The sequence below is a fragment of the Megalobrama amblycephala genome, linkage group LG4 (assembly GCF_018812025.1).
Source record: "Megalobrama amblycephala isolate DHTTF-2021 linkage group LG4, ASM1881202v1, whole genome shotgun sequence".
Classification (NCBI taxonomy): Eukaryota; Metazoa; Chordata; class Actinopteri; order Cypriniformes; family Xenocyprididae; genus Megalobrama; species Megalobrama amblycephala.
The window spans coordinates 48,098,698-48,111,954 of NC_063047.1; the positions used below are offsets into that span (position 1 = coordinate 48,098,698).

Below are 13,257 nucleotides of genomic sequence, written 5' to 3' on the forward strand. Positions count from 1 at the left end.
TAAATTCACAAGACCAGGAAGAAAACCATGCAAATTAAGTTAACTTAAAAAAAAAAAAAAAAAGTGGCCCATACAACCCGCCTGTGTGCTATATGTGTATAAGTGTGATAGCTTTATTTGAAGAATGAACTGAAATCATTATTCACTGAAAATCTTGACATTCAGCCCATCTCTCCCTGCTGTGTGTGCACATGCGCATGTGTGTGTGTTTGTGTCAGGGGTGTTTCCTCTGAAGGAGGCAAGGGAGGCAGAGCCTCCTCAAAAAAGTGGATGAGAAAATAATCCATATTACAAAGATAACAACACAAATATTACAAAATGTGACATTAAAATGATATAAATCTCTTGTTTTTCTAAAGTAACACTGTCCGACACCCTCAGGTAAAGTTATAGCAACGGGCCAATCCGCGCACGTCTCTCACAAGGAACGTCACGGCAGTGATTGACAAGCCAGAGGGCCAATCGTTTACGCGATTGGCTGATGTTTTTAAGGCCCTACCTCGTGCACAGATGATGTATATTATAGGGGTGGGAATCGGAGGGTACCTCACGATACGATACGATCACGATAAATGGCTCACGATAACGATAATATCGCGAGTCAGCGATTCTGCGATAATCGATATATCGCTAGACAATCCTATAATGATACATCGCGATATTGGTCTTAATATGAAAACAAAATGCTCGTGAAAAGGTTAAGTGCAGGTTAACGGATAAATCCGATCTTTTATGTACATTTAATAGAGTTCACGTCACCGAAAGCAAGAAATATGAGGTGCATTTTATTGACCATCAGTTAATTTCAAAATCAAAGACTGCAATAGGAGAGAGCGGCAACAGCACTGGTATAAGGTCTCATTACTTTTAATGAAGATAATTGTGTGTTATGCGTCTGCGACTTACTTTCACTTTCATATGCGGCAGTTTGCGCGTCAGCTTGCTGAAGAGATCTGCGGCGATGTGTGATGCAGTAGCGTTGTCATATCTGACTCTCACATGTTTCAGTTTTAGTATTTTTGGGAGAAGTAAAATTTACATATGTAGTTTCAACAACCAGATGCATTTAGACTGAGCATAGACAGTTTTGACTGGAATGCGTCCCAGACCATCTCCTGAAGTGGTTTGAGCGATCGGATTTAAATCCGTCTCAAATGCGTTTTTAGGCATTTAGGCATTTAGACCTGGTCTTTTCACGATCGGATAGCTATCCGATCAGAGAAAATGCATGAAGTCACCAGGTGCAAACAGACCCTTTGACGTTCTTCAAGCGCTTAGATATACACGGGAGCGTTCGAAAGCATGCAGGCATCTATCAGAGGATCCCTAATATATGCTTTCAAATGCTCCCGTGTATATCTAAGCGCTCGGTGAAGAACGTCAAAGATGTCTACGACTGTCACATCAATGGTATAAAAGTGCGTCAAGACTTTGAACTTAAACGTGGCTGGGGCATCTATTTTACTCACACTGCTGTCCGCCATCCTGTTAATAACCTCTTTGGCTAGTTAACTTAAGTTCACGTTTCCCTCATTCATGTGTCGAGCGCCGCCTTGAAGTAGGACACTTTGAGCAAAGAAATCTATATATAGCGCTTTATTTTTTTAAATTAAAATATCGATATTTGGCGCAGCGATACGATTCTCGTATCGCACAGAGAAGGATGACGATATATCGCCATATCGATATTTTGTCCCACCCCTAGTATATTAATATTATTACTTTCAGTGCACCTAATAAATAGTCTTTTATCAGTTAGTAAAGACAGTTTCAAGTAATATTGCAAAAATGTATAAAACAAAACATCCTCTTTAGCACCTTTAAGTGTGGACTTTGCCTCCTAATTTTTAGAACACCACTGCATGCTACTGTGCGTAAATATATATATATATGTATATATATGGTTGCGCTGCATTTCCCAAAAGCATTGTAAGCTAAGCACATTGTATTAAAGAACCATTTACACCAATGGTCTCTACGATCAACTTAGCTCACAATGATTTTGGGAAGCGCAGCCCGATTCAGATTCATTGTTTAACAGGCCACAAAAAGGGAAAGTTATCAGTAAATAACGACATAAATTTCACCTGGTTTATATATATAGTTTTAGTACAGAGGTCTATATTATATATATAAAATAATATATAAAATAATAAATATAAAATAATATATAATAATATATAATATAAAATAAAAAAAATAAAATAAATAAATAAAAATAAATAAATAGAGTCATATGGTTTTAAAATGAAGGGTGAGAAAAGGGGTCCCTACCATCCAATTGGGTCCCAATGGTCCTCTGCCGGTCTTGACTGATTTAAAAATAGCTGGATCCTCATCTGCCTTGTAGTCCTGCATATAACAGATGACAATCGATCTAGGCTTAGTTTATGTATCTAAAATTTTGTGAATTAGACTTGATCATCAACATCAGTGAATTAACTATAAACCTTCATTTTGTGGATACTCACACTCTTAATCAATATAGCATTTGGAAAGCTGCTGCACTTTTTTTGAAGAGCTTATTTACTCTTCAAAACTGCAAAATTTAAACTCTTAGTAAGCAGATTCATCAGGGAATATATGTCAAAACTTGAGTCAAGTACGCCCATATAGACTTAGGTTATGCCTAATAGAGCCCAAGTCATTAAAAAGTATTCAAGGACAGATGCAGTGAAGCAAGAAGTTAAGAAAAAACAGGGAACAAAAAAACAGACTTAATAAACCTGAGAGGGTGGAAACTGGGAGAGATGGTGAGAAAAACAGCTGCTGGTAAAATAAATGGACGAAAAGCATTTAATTTTAACTGGACCTCCAGGGTCTCGCAATTGTAAATAAATCATGATACGCCTCCGGCAAAATAACAACTTCTCAGTTTCTGTACAGTTAGAGAGGCAAACAGGCATTGAGGGTTTGTGCACACACACACACACACACACACACTGTCACACTGAGAACAAACCGACCTGTTTAATACCAAGTGTGCTGTCTGGAGGCCAAAGCATGATGATACGGTAACAATGCTTGGTGTGAATTCATGTAAAGCAGAGGTTTGTTTGTGTGCCAGGCTATATAAGCCCTTAATTACTCGAACCAAACTCACGGTTCTCAGCACAATGCCTGCAGCCATGCCTGAGGCCAGAGTCTGATAGGGCCCAAAGACACGGACAGCCAGGACACCAGAGAAAACTGCTTCATTAGACCATAATCCCTCTTTCCCCTCACACAAACACTCTTAACTAGCTAATCAATGGCAGAGAGGGCATTACATTAAAGTTATTTTCCACCCTCTCACATATACGCATGATTCTTGAAACCGAAGACCTTGTTAAATTGGTCTTGCTTTCTTATATTTGTCATTAACTTTACTTAATAAAATTATTAGTTAGAAGCAAAATCTAAAGTAATAAAATTGCATAAAAGAAATTATATATATATATATATATATATATATATATATCACACACACACACACACACATGCAGCACTTGCAGAGATGGAGTTTGTGTGGAGCACCACTAATGCAAACTGAGCCATTTTGAGACGCTGAAAACAAGATCAGGAGCTTCTCGCAAGTAAAAAGAAAACAGTGCCTTGCTTCAAGCACAAGCATTTTTGACAGCTTTTGGCATGCCTTTCATTGAATCCCCCATGGCTTATTGCAGACTCCTGTCGGACATCTGCATGCAGATAAACTGATGTCAGATTATCTGCCACTTCCGTGTGCTACCTTTTGTCAGGACTCTGATGTGTGTGAAAAAATCTCATGAGTTTTTGAGCAGGTTAAGGGCCTCAAAAGCCTCTGAAACCTTGAAAAAAAGTATAATAAATATAGTTGGAAGCAGCGATGAGGAGCCCAAGCACTACAGTACCACCCGGTGGATTTAGGAAAACAATGCACGATAGACACATGGATTTAACCTCTAGTAGAACTTTGGTTGTTAGCTGCCAAATTTGGAGATTAATTTTGTTGCACTTGATGTTATGTGAATGAAAATTGGGAAAACAAGATTGGGAAAGGCTAAATGGTCCCAAAAAAGTCATACTTGTATTCATGCATAGTAAACAAATTGGAAATACGGAAATAAAGAAGTGGGGAGGGGGGATACAATGTACAAATCAGCCTGCTAGCAATGTCATGTTTTTTTTTTTTCCCAGGGAATGCATGAACTGATAAAATGTATATCTTCAATGCAATAAGTCGCTTTGAATAAAAAGGTCTGCCAAATGCATACATGTAAATAATACACTATAGTACTTTATCTACTGGACTAATTCAAAACATTTGAACACTAATAAGACAAAAACATCTTGATATTTGAAGATGTCCCATTGGAAACCATTATGACATTTTTTCCACCTGATGAGTCTGTTACGCTCAACAGACTGACTGATGTTATCATGCTGGCTGGCTTGCAAGCAAGTTTCACTGTAGTCTATAATATTTCATCATCTACAGAGTATTCTTTGTAATATGTTTATAAAGAATAGAGAATTTATTCATTTTGACAACTTTTTCAGGAAATCACACCTGTAAAATTTCTTGTTAATACCAGGTTTTCTTGCTCATGGGAACCCTGATGATAAAATATGTAATAGATGTTCAAATAGGAAGTTTTATTTCTGTTTTGTAATTATATTGAGTGTAGCAGCTCAATAAAACAGGGTACTTACACCAGGGGCTACTTGTTCTTTGTCTGCAATGTCAATAGGTGTGACCTCCACAGACTTCCATGTAGAACTGTCCAATTTGTGAACCTGTTATTCATTGTTTAGAGGAAGAAGAGGAGAAGGTATAGGATAAGTTTAGAGGAGAAGCTATCCAAATAATAATCAATATAAACAATAATCCAAAATTTATATGTCAATTTTCTACTAGTTTATCGTGTATTGTTCACCCTAATGATAACATTTAAAATGGAATTTGATCTTGATATAATTTACATTGACCCTTACCCAACCTCAGGACGTAACCAGTTTAATAAGTATTCCCTCTCATGAGCCCACTGAATTCACAGATTGCATGTTTCATGAAAACATAGAATACATTTTCGAATATATACAAAAGCACTCACATTCTCTAGTGTTCCGAGGTCAGGTTTGTGCCATGTCTCAATCTTGATGAAAAAATCATCCTTCATGTACTCATTCTGGGAGAACAAAAATCAAAATATTTTATTGTCTTTACAGTAAATAACCATATGGTAGGTCTATGTGCATACAATATGAAATAATATATAGGCTAATATTTCAAAACAGATAAATTCCTAAAAGATTTCTTAATTTGATTCAGTCGCAAAGAATCATGTTTGCAGATTCAATTTCAAATGGGGTGAATTAATGAGATCTATATCAGCTATCATTCAAAAGGTTGGGGTCAGTAAGATTTTATTTATTTCTAATCAGTCTAATATCACAGGATCATGTGACACTGAAGACTGGAGTTATGGCTGCTGAAAATTCAGCTTTGAAAAATAAAATTACATTTTAAAACATACTAAAATAGAAATGTAATATATTAATTAATAATATTAATTTAAATCACATTTACACCATTACACACCATTACATTTTTACTGTGTTTTTAATCAAATAAATGCAGTCTTGTGGAGTACAGGAAAGATCAAGGTTACGTAACCCTCGTTCCTAAAAGGAGTGGTGGGAACTTAGGGCACATATCCAGGCAGGGGTCTCAAGATAATGTGAGAGTTGGCCAGCCTGAATTCCATGCATGCTTCATCAACTGATAATGCCTGCAGGTCCCCGACCCTCTTAACAGAAGCTCATGCCGTCAGGAGCACCGTTTTTAAAGAAAGAATCTTCAGTTCTACTGAGAGCAAAGGCTCAAATGGAGCTCTCTGAAGCACAAATAGAACCACTGCAAGGTCTCAAGAGGGCCCCTCTCAGGTACCTGATGATCAGGTCGTGTTTCCCAATAGACTTACCGTCAATGAGATCATGGTGAGCCGCAATGGCAGCCAACATAGACCTTCAGGGTGGAAGGAGACAGCCTTCGTTCCAACCCATCTAGAAGGAAGGAGAGCACTGACCTGATCGGCATTTCCAGGGGTCATCTTGATGAGAAGAACACGAAGTGACAAAGAGGTTCCACTTCAAAGCGTAGGCCTGTCTAGTAGATGAGGCTCTAACCGAAGTGATGGTAGCTAACACTTGAGGTGGCAGGGTACCTAAACCTTCCACGTCCCATCCAAAACCCACATATGCAGGTTCCAAAGATCGTGATGCGGGTGCCAGAGGGTGCCCCCTCTCTGAGAAAGAAGGTCCTTCCTCAAAGGAATTGACCAGGAGGGGCTGTCATGAGGAGTACAAGTTTGGAGAACAAGGTCCAGCCGGGCCAATAAGGCACAACTATGAGGACCTGCTCCTCGTCCTCCCTGATCTTGCACAATGTCTTTGCGAGAAGGCTCACTGGGGGAAATGCATACTTCCATAGGCCCTGTGGTCAGATGTGTGCCAGAGCCTCCATGCCGAGGGTGCCCTCAGTCAGGGAGTAAAACAACTGGCAGTGGGAAGTGTCTGGAGAGGCAAACAGGTCTACCTGAGCATCTCCGAAGCATTCTCAAATCAGCTAAACCTTCATGAAGACACGGGGAGACAGGGACAACCCGAATGGAAGAACCTTGTATTGTTATGCCTGCCCCCCGAAAGCAAACCACAGGAACGGTCTGTGTTGAGAAAGAGTGGAAACATAAAAGTATGCGTCTTTCAGGTCGATCGCTGCAAACCAATCCATAGGACGAATGCACAATCGTATGATCAAATTGCCCATGATCGTAGCGCGAACACCCTGAAACCAGGGGGGATGCCGGGTGAGCTGAATCGCATTGATCGATTGGATGAGCCAGCGGGGCGGACTGGGGAGCTCTAGCCAGGCCCCCAGAAACCAAGCCAGTGGGGTCAGAGGAACTACAGGCGTACCTATGGTGGGACAGCAAGGTGGAACAGAAGGCCCTGAGATGGGAGGCATAGCATCCCTTAGTGAGGGCGAAGTGTGTACACACGTCTGATTCCACATAATGGCAGAGGGGACGTGAGAAGGCTGGGCATTCTCGGGCCGGCTCTTACTGGTTACTGGCGACAAAGGAAGAGGGGGATGAGAGCTGCGAGGTGTTATGTCGCCTGCTGTCATCCGTGCCCTTTCGAGCCACGGAGGTAGAAAAAACAGCTCTTTTATTGAGAATTCGGGCGGAACAGAAAGAAAATGAGAACAAAAGATTCTCTCCCGGCCCTCCTCCAGGGGAAGGAATGGTCCTGCTACCATCTCCTGGAGAGCTGACATCTCTAACTCCTGTTCGCCTGTCTCAGGATCACCACTTCGCCTGGCGCTTGGCAGGTTTGGGAGGGGTGGAGACGGGCTGTGGCGACTTCCTGCGGCCATCTCCTCACTGCGGCTTGGGTGGAAGCTGCTGCTGTGAACGAGCGGGAGTGCAGGAGGCCGCTGGGGGGTGCCCTCATCGCCGAGCAGAGGCAGCAGCGGTGTGAAGGCATCAGCAGGCCACCAGGGCAGAATATGTTTGATCCCCTTCAGACTGCTTCTGAGCAGCTGAGAATTCTGGGCAAAACTCTTGAAGGCATCGCCGAAGAGGCGAATTGGGGAGTTGAGGAGCTGAGTCCGATCAAACTCCCTCATGTCTGACAGGTTTAGCCATAGCATTAAGCAACCTTGGTCTGATGTACTTGCAGGATGGCCATGGTGTGCAAGGCGGAAGCGGCCTGACCCGCAGCTCTGTAAGCCTTGCCCACAAGCATGGACGAGAACTTACAGGCCTTGGACCGGTGCTTGCAATCGCCACGCCAGGTGGGGGCGCTCTGAGGAAACAGCTGTATCTCAACAGAGCACTCCACTGGGGGGATCCCCACATACCTCTTGGCCACTCCCCCATCGAGGGCAGTGAAGGTAGAGGTAGCCCCAGAATGGTTTCGGAAAGTTAAAGGTGCCTTCCACAAACTGGTGACTTCCTGATGCACCTCCAGGAAGAATGGAACTGGTGGGGGTCACTGGTGATCAGCACGTACATCCCCCAGGAACCAATCATCCAGCCTTGAGCGCTCGGGACACGGTGGAGGGTTCCACTCGAGCCCAATGCTCTCAGCTGCCCGGGAAAGCATGGCCGTCAGCTCGGGATTAGAATCGGGCAACGCTGGCATCCCAGAGGGAGGCAGCGCAGCCAAATCCTCATCTCCCAAGGACTCAAGCCCGCCTTGTGGTACGGCGATCGACATCTGGTTGTCTGCCGGAGCCCTGAATGAGATGCTCAGACGAGAGGGATCAGTGAACTCAGCCAGAAGCTCCACAGCTTGTGGTGTTTGCTAGGGGGGTGTGGCCCGAGGAGGCTGTCTCATCACGGAAGCCCACACCTTCACCTTCAGATCACCCTGACCACCAGCCAAAGTAGCCTTCTTACGAGAAGAGGAACTAGATTGGGGTGTGGCAGAGGGGACTCTACCTCATTTGAATGGTCATGTTCCCACAGTGGGAACATGAGTCATCCACGAACGCAGCCACAGCGTGCTGAAAGCCCAGACACGTGAGACTTGAAGCGCCCAGGGGAGACACAGAGCTGGAACAGAAGCAGGAAGCTCTTCCAACAATCTCCGCTGAACCGCGCTGTCACACCAACACCACTGAAGACTCGTAGATGCACACTCCGGTGAAAGCACAGCAACAATGAAGTGCTCAGCTCCGAAGTGAAAGCTTGAATGAGAGCATGTTCGCACTGCTCCTTATATACCCACAGAGTGGTGCAGAGATTGTGATGCAAATTCCGCAGACCAAGGTACTCAGCGTACCATTGGCTCGCTTTGTTACCACTCAAAGGTGATTGGGCTCTCGGGCGAGACCCCATTCGTCAGTATGTTCTGATGTCAAGGGTGACCGACTGAAAGAGAACCATAGTTACTATACCATTGGGCATTAAAGACCCAGTGAAATCAAGATCCTTTTTTTTTTTTTTTAGTCAATATCTATTAACTTTGTGGCATGCTTTCTAAATGTTAATGCACTCCTAAAAGTTGACTAAAACTTGTTGCAAATATAAAACTTACAGTCTTTCAGGAAAGTGATCAAATAATATTAATGAATCATCTTGTATGCGTGTATGCAATTTTTTTGTCCAATAAAATGCCTTTTGGAATGACCACTGTCATAGCAATAGCAAACAGCAAAATATGGTTATGTCATGCAATGACATTTACTTAAGCACTTAAAGAAATTTCAAGAAAACTGTGTTTGTCAAACCATTTAACAGGGTTTTGAAATCTGGCATTTCTTACACATGATAAACAAAAAGAGGCCATTTAATTTAATACAACCAACAAACAGTTTTCAGTGCACTTACCGTTACAACTGTGGCAAACATGTATTGCAAAAAAGAGAAAAAACAGATATGATTAGAGGTTACACCAATGAATTAGAATTAAAACCGGTTATCTTAATTAAGTATCTATATATTAAAAGTAAACTTCATATGAATATAAATTCTTAAAACCTAAAAAACTGAAACATGATTGATCATACATAAAGAAAGTGCAACTTACTTAAGGTTGAATGTTTAGAATAGAAATTAACTGATGAAGCCAAAAAAAAAAAAAATGTATGATATGACTTTATAATTAACCAATTTAAAGCATAGATTTCACTGGGTGGTGCATATCTTTACTGTGCACATCTCTAACCTGACAGTCTGTGATGCATAACCGATAAGCTTGTATCAAAGTTTTCCACCCACTTGTTCTGCAGTAAGGGTAGGCATTCCAGGCCTTTTCATGGAACACAAGTGAGCCTTCAGGAGCAATCACCTTTACAAAGCCTGGTACTTTGCTGGGCAGCAGAACATACAGAATGAAAAACACAAATGATGTTCAAATTAATATGTTGTCAAATTGTACTGAAAGCCAGGCTTCTTGTGAAGTCATCACTGGTATGCATACAGGTACACCCACATCTTCATATGTATATACCTTTTGAGATGGTATATTTTGTGCGTGTACTGTCCTTTCTCGCCAGCCTTTTCATAGGGCTCATTCTTCAATATCTCTATGCCCTCTCCTCCGCCGGTCTCATTCTTGCTGGCTTCTGCCACAGAGTACAGCTGCCCTACTTGATACTGAAACAAACCATAACAACCAACAACATTTAGGCTATGTTCAGAATGGATTCTACCATACTGCTTACTGAATCTGGTGACTGTGGAGGCCATTTGAGTATAGTGAACTCATTGTCATGTTCAAGAGACCAGTTTGAGATGATTTGAGCTTTGTGACATGGTGCTGGAAGATGTCATCAGAAGATCATAAAGGGATGGTCATAAAGGGATGGACATGGTCAGCAACAATACTCAGGTAGGCTGTGGCATTTAAATGATGTTCAGTTGGTACTAAGGGATCCCCCTCATCATTACACCACCATCACCAGCCTGAACTGTTGATGCAAGGCAGAATGGATCCATGCTTTAATGTTTTTTACACCAAATTCTGACCCTACCACCCGAATGTCACAGCAGAAATTGAGACTCATCAAACCAGGCAACGATTTTTTGTAATCTTCTATTGTCCTATTTCGGTGAGCCCATGTGAATTGTAGCCTCAGCTTCCTGTTCTTAGCTGACAGGAGTGGCCTTCTGCTGCTGTAGCCCATCTGCTTCAAGATTCGATGTGTTGTGCGTTCAGAGATGCTCTTCTGAACCTCGGTTGTAACAAGTGGTTATTTGAGTTACTGTTGCCTTTCTAGCAGCTTGAACCAGTATGGCCATTCTCCTCTGACCTCTGGAATCAACAAGGCATTTTTGCCCACAGAACTGCCACTCACTGGACATACTCTGAAAACCGTAGAGATGGATGTGCGTGAAAATCCCAGTAGAACAGCAGTTTCTGAAATACTGAAACCAGGCCGTCTGGCACCAACAACCATGCCACATTCAAAGTCACTTAAAGCTGCTGTAGGGAGTTTTTAGAAAACGTTGACTTAGCCTGAAAATTTGAACAAGCACAACTCACAGGTCACTCCCCCTTGCTCTACACTGCGCTACAGCCCTCCCTCCACAGCTCCTCCCCCATCACAACGGAGCCTGCCGTGAACGCACAGGCTAGTAAGGTGGATAAACCTTTATGGCACATTCACTGGTACAGACGAAACATCAACAATATGATTTACATGGACTATGGTCTGCCCATACTTTGACTACAAACTTGGTCCTCAAAACATTACGGATTTTGCAATACATGTAATGTAACTATATGACGTTGCACTATTTCTATAAGTAATAAATAGCTAGTATGATAATATAACGGTAACTAACGTTACAGTATGCAAGTAATTATTCTATCGACATGTAATGCTAAATAAGGTTTGCTAGTACATTATTTCAGCAACATGACAAGCCAGTGAATTAGTAGGTTTCAATAGTTGCTTTAAACAGTCCGTGACATTTTATCTGTATGTTATGCGGCTAGAGTTTTGACACCGAGTCAATGGGCTCCGACGAGGAATTCACACCCACAGCGACTTCGAGGAGTCAACGGGCGGGGAGAAGAGGAAGCCGTGGTGTGCCCAGAGCATCAGGCAAGGGACGGGCAGGCCTGTTTTGAAATTATCTTAGTTGTGTAGTTCTTAAAAAATGAAACAAATCAAGCAGGGATACTTACTTGTCAAGCAGAAATGTCTCTGCATCGGTTTTTAATCCTTTCAGGACACGTAGCTCCCTCCACCTCGGAAAAGCCACTCCGATATTTACCCTCGTTTTATTTCGGGCTCTATCTAATTCTTTCTTTTTGGCTTTTTTATCATCGTCATCTGTCTTTTTCCGTTAACCGTCTTTATTTTATGAGCAGGTGCCACTCGAGGAATTGGCAGTTTGGATTGTTTGTCCGCCATAGGCAAAGCTGCAGCACACCGGTAATCTTGAATTTGAATGCCTGTACATGCTGTGCATGAGAGGGGTGTGATCAGCGCGCACACGAGCTTGATTGACACTGCTAAGACACTCCTCCTGGCTCTGATTGGTTGTTTCTTACCGGGAGCGGTGTATTTCTGCAAATGGCAATAGGACCACTGGGAGGAGCCAGAGGAGCTTGATTTTTTTCACAGTTTATCTGTCTCATATTCTACTGTCAGGACATAATGACAGGTTTAACAAATATGTAAAAAATACATTTTTACAAAAGTTACCTACTGCAGCTTTAAATCACCTTTCTTCCCCATTCTGATGCTCAGTTTGAACTTCACCATATCATCTTGACCATGTGTTAATGGGCAGCTGAACAGGTGTGCCTAATAAAGTGGCCAGCATGTGTACAGTGATAATAAAAAGTATTCACACCCCTGTTAAAATTGCAGCTTTTTTAGATGTAAAAAAAGTAGCTGATGCTATGGGGAAACCTTCTTACACCACCATACTAAAGCCTTATTGAATCACACCATTGTAAGTATGCTGGCCAATGGCGTTCAAATAGTATTAATAAAAGAGTAGGTCTCCAGACTTTTGACTGTATGCTACTGTAAATACTTCAATATGCTACTGTAGTAAAACTATAACCTATGTTCACAGTCTTTCACGGAGGCATGAGTTAAAGAATTTATAAATGAACTTGACAGTATAGATTTATATTTAACTGCACTATTTAAAAATAAAAGCAATAATAAACTCACCTCTTCAACAGTGCATGGCAAAACAATGTGGCTGAAACACACCGAGAGATACTGAAATGAGACTTACATACAGACAAAAAGACAATGCAATACAATTTACACATAGCATTCTTGGTGAGTCAAGAACATGACAGGCACAGGGGATATTGTAGCTCACCCAAAATGAAAATTCTGTCATTTACTCATGTTGTTTAAAACCTGTATGTTCTTTCTTCTCACACAAAGGAATGACTCATCAGTATATATATATATATATTATATATACTGCTGCACAGTATACAGAAGATATCAAAAGTGTATGCTATATATAGAAATATTATAATATAGACCACACTTTTCTGTTTGTCTGCACTTTCAGTTTGTTGATGCTAATTTATTCATTCTTGAAGTGAACTTTTGCCCGTATGACTGCATGAAGATTGTGTGCAATACCAGTAGCTGTATCTCATATTGAAGGCTGGTTCTCCGGAGGTCACATTTCTCGGCAGTATACGTCATCGAGAATGTCTCATTTCAGAAAAGTAACCATTATAAAATTAACTGTTATTCTTTGCGAGTCGTAATTTCAGTAATTTCTTTCTTACTTAAGA

At 41.6% G+C, this 13,257-nt stretch overlaps 1 protein-coding gene across 6 annotated transcripts in view; it reads right to left on the reverse strand.

Annotated features, from left to right (window-relative positions):
• The window catches only part of LOC125267751 (phosphatidylinositol transfer protein beta isoform), a 55,690-nt gene that overhangs the window by 41,030 nt on the left and 1,403 nt on the right, over positions 1-13,257 (reverse strand). For 5 of the 6 annotated variants that reach the window (XR_007184716.1, XR_007184717.1, XM_048189673.1 and 2 more), the window contains exons 2-8: positions 12,668-12,698; positions 9,982-10,127; positions 9,750-9,841; positions 9,360-9,367; positions 5,076-5,150; positions 4,675-4,758; positions 2,275-2,352 (exon numbers count right to left, since the gene is read on the reverse strand). Coding sequence is in view for 4 of the 6 variants with exons in the window: in XM_048189673.1 (XP_048045630.1) it covers positions 2,275-2,352; positions 4,675-4,758; positions 5,076-5,150; positions 9,360-9,367; positions 9,750-9,841; positions 9,982-10,127; positions 12,668-12,698 (514 nt within the window). In the remaining 2 variants the exon portion in view is untranslated. Of the gene's footprint in view, positions 1-2,274; positions 2,353-4,674; positions 4,759-5,075; positions 5,151-9,359; positions 9,368-9,696; positions 9,842-9,981; positions 10,128-12,667; positions 12,699-13,257 lie in introns of those variants that run through there. The other variant, XM_048189674.1, reaches the window with a different exon arrangement.